This window comes from Crocodylus siamensis, chromosome 8 (assembly GCF_052110815.1).
Source record: "Crocodylus siamensis isolate JL-2025a chromosome 8, ASM5211081v1, whole genome shotgun sequence".
In the NCBI taxonomy this organism is placed as follows: Eukaryota; Metazoa; Chordata; order Crocodylia; family Crocodylidae; genus Crocodylus; species Crocodylus siamensis.
The window spans coordinates 41409503-41423564 of NC_143402.1; the positions used below are offsets into that span (position 1 = coordinate 41409503).

Here is a 14062-nt window from a genome sequence, read left to right on the forward strand (position 1 = left end):
GCTTCCTGCCTAATCCTGCCATCTCCTACAGCTCACTCTGCCCTTTATGAGTAGCATCCATACTGGCCATACTGGATCTCCATTATCACATGCCTCAACCTGCTCCTCTTGACTTTCCCGTGACCCAGTTCCTTTCAATGTCATTTTCTAAAGACCCAGAGCTAGAATCATTTCACCCACAGGTAATCAAGCTTTGGCCCTGCAAAGGCCCTGTGGGGTTTCTAGTGCTTGCCCAAGGGACACTGACAATCAACTGACCGGTTGCAGTCAGTCCTACCACGGACCTAGTGGTCCAGCAGGCAATGTTACAGCCTGATCCAAGCAGCCAGGGTCCTTCACATCTCTATAGGCCCTGCCAGCAGATGAGAGATGTGGTTGATTGCACCACAGGTCATGTTACAATGGGCCAACAGCTCCCCTTGGCTGGCCTTCCAATTACTATTTCTTCCCTGTAAACCAGCTGAGGCCAAGTTATGAATCACTGAATCCAGACAGCATCCCGAAAAGGCACCAACACAGGCCATGTAGGCTCAGAATCATAGAATCACAGAATCAGTGAGTCTGAAGGGACCTAGACAGATCATCGAGTCCGACCCCCTGCCATGGGCAGGAATGAGCACTGGGGGTGGGAGGGGTCATAAGACCCCAGCCAGGTGCCTTTCCAGTCTCCTCTTGAAAATTTCCAGGGAAGGTGAGAGCACCACCTCTCTGGGAAGCCTATTCCAGGCTCTGGCCACCCTTACAGTGAAGTAGTTCTTCCTAATCTCTAACCTAAACCTATCCTCCCTCAGCTTGTGGCCATTGTTCCTGGTGACTCCAAGGGGGGCCCTGGTGAACAGACTTTCCCAGAGTCCCTGCTGCTGGCCCCTGATAAGGTTGTAGGCAGCCACAAGATCCCCCCTCAGTCTCTTCTTGTGGAGACTGAAGAGATTCAGGTCCCTCAGCCTCTCCTCATAAGGCTGGCCACGGAGGCCCCCAACTATACGAGTGGCCTCCTCTGGACCCTCTCCAGGTTCTCCACGTCCCTCCCGAAGTGCGGCACCCAGTACTGGACACAGTACTCCAGCTGCAGCCTGACCAGCGCCGCATAGAGGGGGAGCAAGACCTCTCTGGACCTGTTAGTGATGCTGAATGTGGCACTGCCATGGAAACGCCCCAAACCAAGCTGTGCAGACTTGGGAGGTGACATCTTCATGGAAACACGCCGATTCAGGCTGCACAGACTCTAGATACAGCCCCTTCACAGAAATGTTCTTGCTCAGGCAATTAAGGCTCTGCATAGAGCATCTCCATGGAAATGTACTTTCTCTGGCTCTGGATACAGCATCTCCATGGAAACATTACCACCTGGGCTGTGTGTATAGAGGTGCATGTCACCATGCATGGAGGATACAAGTTATAGGAGCATACACTCAGCCCTCATCAGCATCTCCAAAATTAAGTGTTCATCCCTGCCAGGGAGTCTTTGAGAAGACTCTGAAGATCTGACCCAAGAACTCAAGAGGCCAGAAAAGAACCTACATTTATTACTTTTACCAAATTTCAGGATATGTGAAGTAAGCTTGATGCAACTGGGCAGAAGCCTATGCTTTGGCTCCAGCCTTGCCACTGGCCCACACAAAGAATTTTTCTGGATACTCAGAACATAACTGTGGTTTCTTCTTTTCAAATTTTATTTACTTCACCCAAAGAACATCATCCTCGGCTGCTGGTCTGAAAGTTACATGTCCTTTTAGCCTGTCAGTGATAATACTATGTTCTGTAGAACACAGGACCTCCCCATTTGGGTCAGTGGCATGATTGTGGACTACACGATGGGATGTTCTGGTCTGAGAGGAGGGCCATGGGAGAGACCTAATTCCAAGACTTCTCCTTTCAGAGTGGTCCTGCCATGTTCCTCTTTTAGAGGGGAAGAACAAAGGATGGTTGAGAGCACAGAAAAAGACTCTTGGGCAACACCAACAGTAAAAGGAACCCAGAAACAATGAGGGTATTTCCTTTGGCTGCAGCAGCAATGTACAAGATCCCTATGACAACTCTCCAGATGTTGAAAAATGGCAGGGCTCTCTTTGGAAGCCAAGACAGCATAGGTGAGGGGGTACCATGGACATAAAGAAACTCCCCACATGTTCAATATAGCTCCAAATCACATCTGAGAGATGGATAAGAGCTGAAGAAAGAGCATGTGCAGGAGTGCCCAGGCAGGGGCAAGCAGAGAAGCCCTGTCACTCCCATCTACATTGCAGCCACAGAGCAGGGTTAATCAGGGAGTTTATGCTCCCTCCAGCCACTGTCCAGCAGGCAGCCAGATGCATGTCCTCCATGCCACTCCTACACACCAGACATTTGCAGTGCAACCACCTCTCGAGGACTGTCTATTCAAAGCATGACTACATGTATTATAGACCTGCGAAGCAACCACTTTCCCTTGTTAACCACTCACTTGTACAATGACTGCGTGTACCGTGCAAAAACAGCAAGGCCACTTTCCCACTGTAGCTCCCGTGTGGGCTAAATGTGACCCTTTCCCGTGTTTTCTCTCTGGCTATACATGTGAAGAATGACCATATCTTTCCCCACCTGTACAGTATTCCTATATCCCCCTGTACTACCTGCCCTCAGCTACCCAAAGCACCTCCATTTCTCCCCTTTAATTTAGGCATTCAAGTTGCTTTCTTTCCCTTTAAATAGAGGAGAATTTTAAGCAGTTTGGAAATAGGGTAGGGCTGTGGAAGGGGTTTCTTCATTTTCTGGGGTCAGCCTTTCTGCATCTAGAAACAGGAAATGAAACCTGCTCTAGCTGCCCATGTAGCTGGCCTAGCCCAGAAGTCACATGCATAAATACCTTGTTCCATGCCCCATCTAAAACAAGGCAACAGACTTGGTGGAAGCTTCCTCTAGTAAACATTTTCCCCACTTGCAGTGATGGGGAATGCCTGCAGTTCTTGTCCTATTTCCCAGAGCCATTAGATAGAGACAGGAAAGGCAGCAGAAAAGGCCTGGCCAGGGGGAAGGAAAAAAGCATCCTGCAGACCAGAAAGGAGATGGAGAACTCAGAAACAGCCCACTCTAACTGCTTCTCATACAAAGAAATTTGGTCCAATGGGTCCTTTAGAATAAGCACTTTCTGCCCACGCATAAGTCCTCTCCTCAGGAGCCATGGACAGATGACCACCAGCTGAGTCTCCTCCTTTTGACATGCAGCCAAGGTTAGAATGCCAAAGTGTGGCTAGATCAGACCAACTACGTGAAAAAAAAAATGGCAGCTGTACCTCCTACTGTGGGGCTGCCCCACAAGCAGTGCCCAGGCCAGCTGTTCAGGAAATGTGCGAAGGCCTGGGGACTTCACAAGAAAAACTGGAGAGGACAGCTGACAGCCAACCAGAATCTGTGACTGACAGCCATGGAAGGAACCAGGTGGCGGGTCAGAGCAGGGAGGTTCAAGTGCAGCTGCTCAGTCTCAACTGCCATCACCATTACATGTCTCTCAGATCATAGCCTCCCAAGCAACCCACCAACACCTGGAGAGAGATGGCCCCCTCCTACAGCAAACAGTGCTTCTACCCCAACTGCACTGAAAGGAACACCAGCTAGACCTTCACCTGGTGGCTGGTGCATCCCAGCCATTATACTGCAAGACCAACTGCTCCTTTCAGGAAGTTACAACCATACCAGGGTGTGAACACATGCTTTCTGCTAGCAACCGCTCTCTCATTATACCTTAATCCAACTCCTAACCCCCATTTCAGCCTGCTTGGAAGGGGCTGGGGCAAGGCAAAGATGGCACAGAGGAACCTGCATGTCAGGACTTTTACTAGGAAAGAAGCTCACATTCAGGAGGAAGAGGGTAGGGTCCCCTATCCTCAGACAAGGATATTTCAGCCTGATATTTCCACAACAGCTCCTAGTACAAGCCAGTGCCTGACTGTGCAGTCCAGAGGTAGCCACCCTTACTCTTCCTGCTAAGGGTGGCAATGCCATTCAGAGGTAGTATGGGCCCCTCCAGCCTGACTGTGTCTTATCGAACTTTCTTGCGAGGGTGCTGGTGGAGGCGTTTGGCCTGCTGGGGTGTCAGCTCCACTGCAGGCTTGGCTTTGCGAGTGGACGTGGTGCTCTGAGAGGCAACATCCTCATTGGAGATGGGCTGGATTATGTGGCCTGGCTGGGTGATGAGGTGTGGGGCAGTCAGCTTCTGGAAGGCATGCTGCGTGTTCCACGTGGGCCCTATTGGTGCCTGGATGCTCCGCTCAAACTGTTGGTGGCTGTCAAAAGGGAACGGGAGTTCATTGACCTGTTGCAGGGAGAAGAAAGAGAGGGACTTAGCTCAGTGTATGCCCCATACTCTCTGCATCCTGGTACCTGGCTGTGAGTGGTCCCACAAGGGCCACCTGGGTAATGTGGGGCTGCTAGTGTACTGTGCTGGGAACAAGGGGCTGCCAGTAAGATGGCATTGATAACCTGCTCAAACAAGACACCTTGCTTCTTACACTCCTATCCAGCACCCAAAGCCAACATCAGCTGTCACTCCTGGTCTACATGCAAGATAAGGACACCTGTGATGCTGGCTGGGCAAATGAGACAGGGAAGGTGACCAAGAAGCCATGCATTAAGTGCTGCTCTGATTGCCCCTGGGCTATAACTGCAGCTAGGAACCTTCTGCTTCCCCTCTGCAGGAAGTCAAAAATCAGGAAGTTTTGCGGGGGTTGGGCATGGGCAGGACTGATTAGCACCTGCCACAGCAAACTATCCAGTGGGGACTGATACCACTGCGGTTCTAGCCCTCCCCACTGCAGGGACAGAGAGATGTCCTTCTGTCTAAACCACTTCATATGCAGGGTGAGTCTCTGGGACAGGCCAGTGGGGCTAGGCAGGTTCTTCAAACCTGGTGCGTTGCAGCTAGGATGTTGCGCTTTTGGCTGATGATGACATGAGGCAGGTGCCGATCTTTCCTAGGGGGCCCAGGTGGTTGCTTGATGAGGAACCTGAGAGAACAAGACATTTTAGGTTGCAGAACCCCTGTGCACCAAGGACGTTGTGAGAAAGAGTCTGGGCCTTGCCCACACATACCTCTTCCTTTTTTTGGCGCTGGGTTTCAGTCCTGTGCCACTCCACTCACCCCAGCCAGGGAGCAACAGGTCCACAGTCTGGGGCTTCTGTTCCTGTTCCACCTTGTTCTTCTCTTTCAGGAAGTCAGCAACAACGTCATCTCCTGCAAAGGCCTCCTTGATGACCAGCCTCTGGTCGGTACCTCCTTCCTGCCAGAGAAAGAGATCAGTGCCCATGGCACTCACCAGGCTCTCCAACCCCTATTTATCTCCTTCTGTGAGACAAGAGATTAACATGACTGGAGCCAGTCCCCAGCCTTGCTCACCTCATCCTGCACAGCAACAGGCAGGGTGGGGCAGTGGATCCTACAGGATTCCCCTGCAAGTACAGCCTGCAGGTCAATCATTTTCTGCTTGGCTGTTTTCCTTGTTGTCTGACTGCCTCTAGGTCTGTCCTCTGCCACTGCTGTGTCCTGGTGTGGTTTCTGCTGCTCAGTCCTTGCAGGCTGTGGCGGCTCCTGCTCTTCTGCGGCCAGGACATCCATCTCCTCCACAGCACACAGCCGGCCAAGCTGCTCTGAAAGCAAGGGCTCCTCCTGCCTCTGTTCATCTTCCATGTTTATTTGCCCCACAGCCTGGCTGGGGCTCACAAATTCAGGCAACTCCTCTTCTCTGCTAGCTCCTACAGACAGCAGCCAGAAAGTGAAAACACTGCTACCACTGCCACTCCCAGGCAGCAGAGGCCAGGTGACAACTCCCCCCACTACCCTGCCCAATGCAGCAGGGCACCGAGTACAAGGTGAGAGGTCCTCAATGAGCCAAATGGGTGAAGGCAATGCTGAGGTTCTCCCCTATATCAAGGGTAACAGCAGCCACAGCCTTTTGCAGTCCATCTTGTGACAGATAATGGCAAGAGGCTCAGAAATTCCCCCACACCCTGCTGGGCCCAGCAGTACTCACCCTGCAGCTCTGGGCTCCCTTTCTGGCAGTGCCACACCCGTCTCTGCTCAAAATCTTGCAGCAAGGCCTCTTCTTCTGACAGCACTGGCTCTTCCTCTCCCTCGTTCTCAGGCTCCTCTGAATCTGTAGGGGCTTTGAGGTCCTCCTGGGTCCCAGAGTCCTTTGTTTCATTGCTGAGTTTGCCCAGCATCCAGGGGTTGGCTACATTTCTGCTAGGCTGCACCTCATTGAGGGAATCAGGGAGGAGGCCTTCCTCAGCCACACAGACCTCCTTGTTGTCCTCCAGCTCCATGCACACCTTCTGTGTGAGCTCTTTGTTTTTGGCTAGCTGCTCCTGCATAGCCCTGCGGGCCTGAGGGGAAATGCCAAGCCTTTCAGAGATAAGCCCAACCTCTTCTCCACACCACACACTCAGCAGCCCTCCCCTTCCCACTACAGCCCCTCACCTCCAGGTCGTATTTGCCCATGATAGCCTTGGACCTGGCCCACTTCCCCTTGTTCTGGTGCTTGAGGGTCATCCTTTCCTGAGCAGGGAGGAAGCACATAGAAACAGATATCAGCAAGGGTTTCCTCAGGTAGCAGTAGAACCCCAGGTTGTGGGAGGACCCAGGACTGTCACCTTTATTCTAGCTTTCTCCATCTCATCCAGCTTCAGCAAGGCAGCTTCAGGGTTGGATTTCTTAAGTGCCTCAAACTCCTTTAGAGCCTCCCGCCGCTTGTTCTTCTGCAGCACTCGGTGGAACCTATAAGGCAAGAGCAGAATGGCTAGAGGGTCTCTGCACTATCAGCATAGGTGTTCTGGAGGGCCTTTTCTTAGTAGTGCTTGGCACAGTACCTGCAGTATTAGAGCAAGATGGCAGCCATCAGGGCATGCACTAGCTAGACAAAATCCTTTTGGGGCAGGAAACCAGAAAGCTATGTTGTACGGGGATTTAAACCTGTTCCTCGCTAGCCTCTTCCTGCCCTGCCCCTGCCTTGCCCTGCAGAGCTGCCTTGGCCCCATCAATCATTCTGACCTCTGGGCTGGGGCATATAGACTGTAGGTGGCTGCAATGCCACAAGTGGAATGCTGACCTGCTAGCCACATCCTCAACCCTCTCCCCTAAACAGGCAGTGCCTTACTTCTTGCTTTTGATCTTCTTCTCCCGTCGTGCCTTGGCTTCATAGTAGGACTGCAGAGCCCGTGCTTTCTGTAGCTCTGCACGGCGCTGCTGGGCCTGAAAAAATACATTACAGGGTGAGAGCTGTCTCCAATGGTGAAGTCTGCACAAAGGAGCAGAGCACGTGCACTTACTTCTTCTAGACTCATGGCCTGCAAAGAGGCCTCTTCCCGCGGTGTCAGCAGCGGGTCTGCTGTCAACTGCCGTGTCTTATGAAGCAAACTGAAGATTTCCTGCTCTAGTGGAGTCCGTGCCTTTGGAACAAGAAAGACAAGTAAGTGAGATTGTGTGTAGAATCATGGGTGAGGGCAGCTCCTTCCTTTAGAGCCTTGCTGCCTTTCTCTATGTCCCACTCAGAGCTAGCTTCCACCATGTGGGAGCTATCAGCCTTGCTTGCTCCTCCTTGCTCAATCCAAAAGAGAACTAGAGTAGTTTCCATACACCAAAGCTCCAGGGTTAGGAGCTGCCCCATACACAAGCCTCTCCAGGAAGGGCAAGATGTCCTCTCCTCTGCTCTGACCCAGAACAGACAACTTTTCTGTTTTGCAACTCTCAGTGTGCTGGATTAGCACTCCCAAGTGGTGAGCAGAGCTGGGGAGAACAGAGCTGGAATGTCTGCAAGAACCCAACCCTCTTTATAAGACTTCTGGTGAAGAAACAATGTCAGCTTTGAACCAACCAAGCTAGAAACATTCCAGTATTAGTGTGCAGCTGGCTGTCCCCTGCTAAACTATGGGGTGGTACTACTAGGGTCTGCAACAGACTGCAGGTTTAGCTACAGTTCCTGAGGAGAGGAAGAGAACCGCTTAAGCTTGGAAAGGCAAGAAAAAAACCCAGACTCAGTCTCAACCAATGCTCCTAAGGTTACAGTCACTAGTGACGCAAGGGTAGGGGTGGCAAATGCAGAATGCTAGAGCCTCTCTCAGAGAGGCTGCAACACACACACTCAAAATGGCACCTTTCATCTCCACCAACTCCAAGCTCCAAAACCTGCCATCTTTGGGACAGAGCGCTGCAGCCTCTTAACATGCTCAGCTAAGGAAGAAGGTAGTCCCACATTAACTTGACACACAAGCAGTCACTTCAGGATTGAATGGAGGTCTCTGTAGTGGCATCTGGCCAGGATACCCAGGTTACTCATCCGCTGCCCTTGGGAGGATACCGGCAAGTACCAAACAGCCCCATGGAACTCGTCACATCACTAGGACCCAACCCTCTTGCTAGTTCCTAGGTACCATGGGGCCTGCTCTGCGGGAACCATGCACTGACTGGGATGATCCATCTGGGAGCGCTTCCTCTTCGGACTTGTGGAGCATTTCTTCTGTGCAAGGAATTTTACAAGTGAGCCCACAGGGTTTGGCAAAACATATGCAATTCCCAGCTGAGAAAGCCCCAATGCCCCACACAGGACTGGCAGACAACTGGCCAGGGATTCTCATCATGCACTCCTCTGGTCTGAGGACAGCCTTCTGAAGACACTTCAGCCATTGCGCTGTTTTAGGTGGAGATGGCTAGGACAGAGGCCTGCTATGGTATTTCCACTGGCTAATACTTCCCTGGGGGCTGGCATTATCCTTGCCTGCAGTGTGCATGGAGGAGTCTTCTAGAGGAGCTCCCTATTTGAAGCAAGAAATAAGACCCCTTTCTTTCCCCAGGCCAAGAGTTTTTTTGGGGGGGTTTAAAATCATTTTGCTCCAGCAGAGTCAGAATTGCAGGACTGGAGAGGGAAGAAGCTGAAATTTGAAGAAGTCTCACTAGGCAACCCACTAAAGTACTAGTGTTCCAATCATAAGGCAACTATTTGAGTTGATTTAAGAAACAATATCAGATTTATCCAAAGAACCTTGCCTGCCAATGATAAGCAGGGATCCTGGTTTTCCCCAATTAAAAACAAAAATCACAAATTCTCTGATAAAACCCCAAAATCCATTATCAAAATTAAAGGCCCCCCCACAGCCATGCTCGTTCCCTTCACTGCCCCCCAACAGCCTCACCAGCCCTGCTGGTGCCCCTCATTCCCCACAACAGCCACTCCAGCCCCAGACACACATGCAGGCACAGACAGACATGCAGGAACAGACACAGATATGCAGGTAGGTGTGTGTGGGGGAAAGGGAAGGGACTGGGGGGACCAGACTGAGAAGGGAAAGGGGAGAATGAGGTGGAGAGAGGTAAGCATGGGTGGGCAGGCAGGGGCGCAGCAATGGCACCTCCCACAGTCTTGCCATACTTTCCTTCTTTCCCAGAGAAGGGGGAGAGAGAGGGGTGTGCTGGGTGCCACCAGCCCCACATGACACACCCCAGCAGCAGCAGTGTGGTGGTGATCACCGTGTGGGAACCCCAGCTCCCTGCAGGAGTGCACAACCAGCTGGTGGTAGATGGAGGCTCAGAGAAAGCATCCTGGGGCGTGGCAGTGCTGGCTGCCAAGTGCAAATGGCTCCCAATCCACACCCCACCAGCTGGGCGGCATGTGTGTGGCCCACAAAATGGCACAGCTGCTCTTGCCCCACTGGCCCTGCTGCTGGGAGTGGGCACAGAGAGCAAGCTGAAGTGGGGGGCGGGGAGGTGCCACGGTGTGTCATGTGGGGCTGGTGGCACCCAGCATGCCCCTCCCTCTCCCCCTCATCTGCACACAGATGATAAGACTCTTCCTTCTCTGCCCATCCAAGCTGGTGTGGGGAAGGAAGTTGGATAAAATTTAGCTGAAGGTCTAGTGGCAGGCACCAGCACTGAGAGCAGATTTTAGGTTCTTAATCATTCAAGGATTTACAAAGGAGGAGGAAACTGCAGGGGGTAACAACAGATTTGTCCTGTTCCTTCATTCCCCAGCGAGGCCCTTTGATGCTTTGAAACATGATTGTTTTACAGCTGAAAAGAGGTTAAGGATAGAGATTTATAAAACTGGTCTGGGGGAAACAGCAGGCTCTAAATAAGGCTGAGCTCCAGAAGTGTAAGCAAAGCTCAGAACTAGACCTCTCTGCCCATCCTTCATGTACTGTACAGCCCAGTACCCTGTGTGAAATACTGTGCATCACCCACAAATACAAAGGGGCTAGAACATGGGGAACTTGAACTGCGGGCAACCTATCTGAGGGTGCCCACCCTCACTTTGAACTTGCTGGTCACACCTTCTGGGAACTGCTTTACTGACCAGGGGCCCAAAGGAAAGACCCTGGGACTCTGTGTCCTGGGAGGGACCCAGACAGGGAGCAGAGAGCTCCACTTATTGTTCCCTGCATCAGACCTTCCCCAGAAGCACAGGATGGGGCAATAGACTGAAAACCAAACATAGGTCTGAGGTGAAACTTGGCCACAAAATCAAACCAAGATTCAAGAAGCCCCTCCAGACTGGTATCAGGTAAAAACGATCACTCAAAAGGGGTCCAGATAGTTATGCTAGGGCTTCACATCTCCAGTCCCCATGGCAGCACTCACCTGCCAGCTAGTTACCCTCTCTTCAATGGGGGCAACTGTCACTTGTTCCTGCTTCAGTGGGAAAACCAGCTGCTCTGCCCGTCGGTTCTGCAGAACCACTTGGTCCCACTTGGTGATGGCTTTCGAGGTTTTATCGTAGGCAGCCTCTCTCACAACCTGCAGACACAAAGGGACTCATGAGGACACAACAGGACCCAGGCCTAAGAAGCAAGGAAATGCAGTTGGAACTGCCACAGACAGAGAAACACTTGTAGTTCAGACAGATACAGGGCGAAGACCAATCACTGCTGCTGACTCCAAGTGGAAAAATACTAGGGATGCACAATACAGAATTTTTGGGTTGATACCGTCAACCAATTTTTAACAAGACATATTAGCCAGTACCGATCCGATTCCAATATGCAGCTGGGAAGCATGGAGAGTGGTGTCCAGCTGGTAAGTCTGTTGTGGTGGGAAAGGGCAAGGGAGGGACAGATTGAGGCCCCTGCGGTGAGGGAAGGAGTGGGGCTGGCACTACAGTCGGGGCAGGACACAGAACAAAGCCGTCAGCAGCTCATCTGGAAAGTAGCAGGTGGGGGGTGGAATGGCTCCCGCTACTGTACGCACCCCGGGAGGGCATGTGCCCCCTGATCTGCATGCAGATAGAGGGTAGGCTGCGGGGGCACCAAGCTCTTCCTGTCAGTGGGTCTGGGCCAGGACTGCGCTCAGGGTGGGCAGTGACGGTGCTACGAGGGAACTGGGGGGGGAACCTGCAGCCACCCCAAAATTCGCCATAGCCCGGCTCCCAGTGCCGCTGCCACCCACCCCAAGCAGAGTACAGCCCAGCCACCTGCCGGAAAGAGCCCAGTGCCACCCTGGCCCTAGAAACAGCCCACCCTCACCCTGCACGTGAATCCGGGCACACGCCCCCCATACTCACCCAGGGCACGCATAGTGGCAAGAACTGCCCCCTCACGAGCCACTCATGGCTCCATCCTCTACTCCACCCCAGCTCGACCTGCCCACCCCCCTCTCCCTTCCCTCCCGAAAGACCTACTAGTCAGACCTGGCTACTCTCCATGCTGCTGGGCTGCACTCATGGCAGCCTGTATGCTGCGCTGCGGTTGCACATGCACAGGGCATTTACCGGCCACATCAGCCATAAAAAGTCATCTGCCGATACAGTCAATTTTCCTTATACCGGTGCCAATCTGATATGGGACCGATGTACCAGTGCACCTCTAAAAAAATACCAAGGATCCCCAGCCATGCAGAACCCACTGCTGCCCCACCCACACAACTGCTTCTTGTCATTGATGCTCCCTCCTTCCCAGTTAGATGTCCAACCGCTGCACCACCCTCTGCCCATTCACTCACCCGCTGTGCCTCCTTTTTGCTGAGGGGCAGCTCCACAGCTTTTTTCTGCTTGACTTTGTTCAGTTGCTTCTTCACAGCACCCAGCAAAGATGAGGCCTTGATAGGCTCCAGTAGCTCAGACAAGATCAGCTTCTCCCCAGCACCTGACAAAGGACCAATAAATCAGAGCAGGTAGGATACCATGGAGAATTCCTGGCAGAAGGCACCTAAAGCCACCACCTGCCACAGTAGCAAAGAAAGCTTCCTGTGCTCAACCCTACTAAGACAGCACACTGCAGCCTCTGTTTTCTCTTCACCAGAAGGATCTCACCTTCACAGCTGACACTGAACTCGGACACCTGTGCACTTGCCTCAGTGCGCTCAGTCAGCTTCCGCCTAAATAAGAGAGAATACAGAAGGCCCATGTCACAAATGCAACCCGCATATCACCCCACAAACTTGTTCTACCAGCAGTGGAAGGACTGAGTTGGATAAGAGGAGCCCATAACAATGGGAAGCAACCTCTCAGGGCTCTGAAAAATGGCCAATAACCCTCCATAAAGAGCACTTTAGACTCCTGATGATTGACAAGTGGCCCCAACACTCACCGGTTCCTGCCAGCAAGGGAGCTAACTGCCTCCAAGAGCTGACGATGCCTCCTCTCCTCATCATAAGCCCCCTGGGTGCACAGAAGGAAATGTGGTTAGTGCAGCCAGAAAGAACTGAGGCTAAGGGAGGGACCACGGGATCAGATATTGAGTGCCTTCACAGAGGAGCCTCTCCAGTGACAGTAGAGTAGCTGATACAAGAAGACATGGCAAGAAGCTATATGGCTTCACCTTCAAACATGGGCATACTGAGGATTTTGAAAAGAAGAGTGCAACTCCATGGCCCCCTTTGCTGGCACACAGAAGGGGGCTGAGCTCCTTGTCCTGGGCCTGAGCAGAGTGTTGGCTTGGCTACTTCCGGCTGCCCAAAGAAGAGTGGGAGCAATGGATGAAGGAGCAAGGAGTAGCCCCTTCCCTGCCCCATGGTAGGAAATTGGGGAGGCCCTGCCAGTCCCCTTCTTCCTTGCTCAGATTTTGCAATTGCAGATGCACTACCACCTGCCCCTGCACCTGGGCAGGGGATCAGTATGCCAAACTGGGGCGGGGGCATCCGTGCTGCTGGGTAGGTGAAGCTAGAGAGCCAGCAGGCACCGGCAATGTGGCAGCAAGGAGCCCAGCAGGAGGCTCTGGATGCCCGGGACCCGGGAGAGCCCAGAGCTCTGCTCATACCAGGCACAGGGCTCCCTCGAGGCCCCGCCCCTTGCTGGAGCGCGGGAAGGGGGGACCTGGCCCCGAGGTCCGCGCTGTCATGGTAGCCACCGGAGATTCGGGAGCCCGCGCCGCGCCCTGCTCCAGTGCGAGCGCGGCCAGTGCTGGGAGCAGCCGCGAGCTCCGCTCCTTGGCCGAAACCCGGCGAGCAGCTCGGCCGGCTCCGCCCGCGGCATCCGAGCACTCGGGGCCCCGCCCCGCGCTCTCGGCCGGCGGGACTCTGTGCTCGGTCCCTCGGCCTGTGCCCAGCCGCCCCGGGAAGCTCATGCTGCCGCGCCCGGCCGGGGCCCCCTGGAGCGCCTCACTGCCTCCCCCACCTCGTCCTCGTCCTCGTCCTCGTCGGCCTGGAGCGTGGGGCCATTGTCGGCTGCTTCTTCATCAGCCATGGTAGCAGAAAGGCATGAGCCGGAACCCTTGCCGTCAAGGAAACCTCCACCGCCAAGCGCGCCGCGCCGGACGTCGTAAAACGCGGCACTTGCGCTTTGCGCGCCTGTGCCTCGCTCCGCTGTCCGCAGCGAGGCGCTTGTTGGCGCGGTCGGTCGGAAGCTGAAGGCGGTGCTACAGCCGCGGCTGGTGGCCGCCTGTGCGCTCGGCTCGGCTCGGCGGGGGCGTGTGGCGCCGCGCTGAGGACAGGGACCTTCCGCCCGGGTCCAGGATCTGCGCAACTAGCAGGAGCTCGGGGCCGTGTAGCCAGGGCAGAGCGGCTCTGGCTCCTGGCCCGCCCTGATCCACGGGTGTCGCTAGTGCTGCCTGTTCCAAACCGCGGTTAGGCCCCAAAATACCCAAACAGAATTAAAAAGCACGAGGATAT

At 53.7% G+C, this 14062-nt stretch overlaps 1 protein-coding gene across 2 annotated transcripts; it reads right to left on the reverse strand.

Moving 5' to 3' along the window:
• Positions 1-3794: 3794 nt before the first annotated feature.
• Positions 3795-13710, reverse strand: UTP14A (UTP14A small subunit processome component). 2 transcript variants are annotated; one of them, XM_090060482.1, is made up of 14 exons: positions 13569-13709; positions 12544-12614; positions 12267-12331; positions 11957-12099; positions 10601-10756; positions 7300-7419; positions 7128-7222; positions 6625-6748; positions 6452-6529; positions 6006-6357; positions 5372-5727; positions 5068-5255; positions 4883-4982; positions 3795-4291 (listed from the first exon to the last, which is right to left on the reverse strand). In XM_090060482.1, exons 1-14 carry the CDS (start codon positions 13635-13637, stop codon positions 4019-4021), a joined length of 2190 nt encoding a protein of 729 aa, XP_089916608.1. In that variant the 5' UTR covers positions 13638-13709; the 3' UTR covers positions 3795-4018. The 2 variants fall into 2 exon arrangements, with proteins under 2 accessions (XP_089916608.1, XP_089916609.1); XM_090060483.1 differs by having other exon boundaries at positions 4153-4291; positions 5117-5255; positions 13569-13710.
• Between the last annotated feature and the right edge of the window lie 352 nt (positions 13711-14062).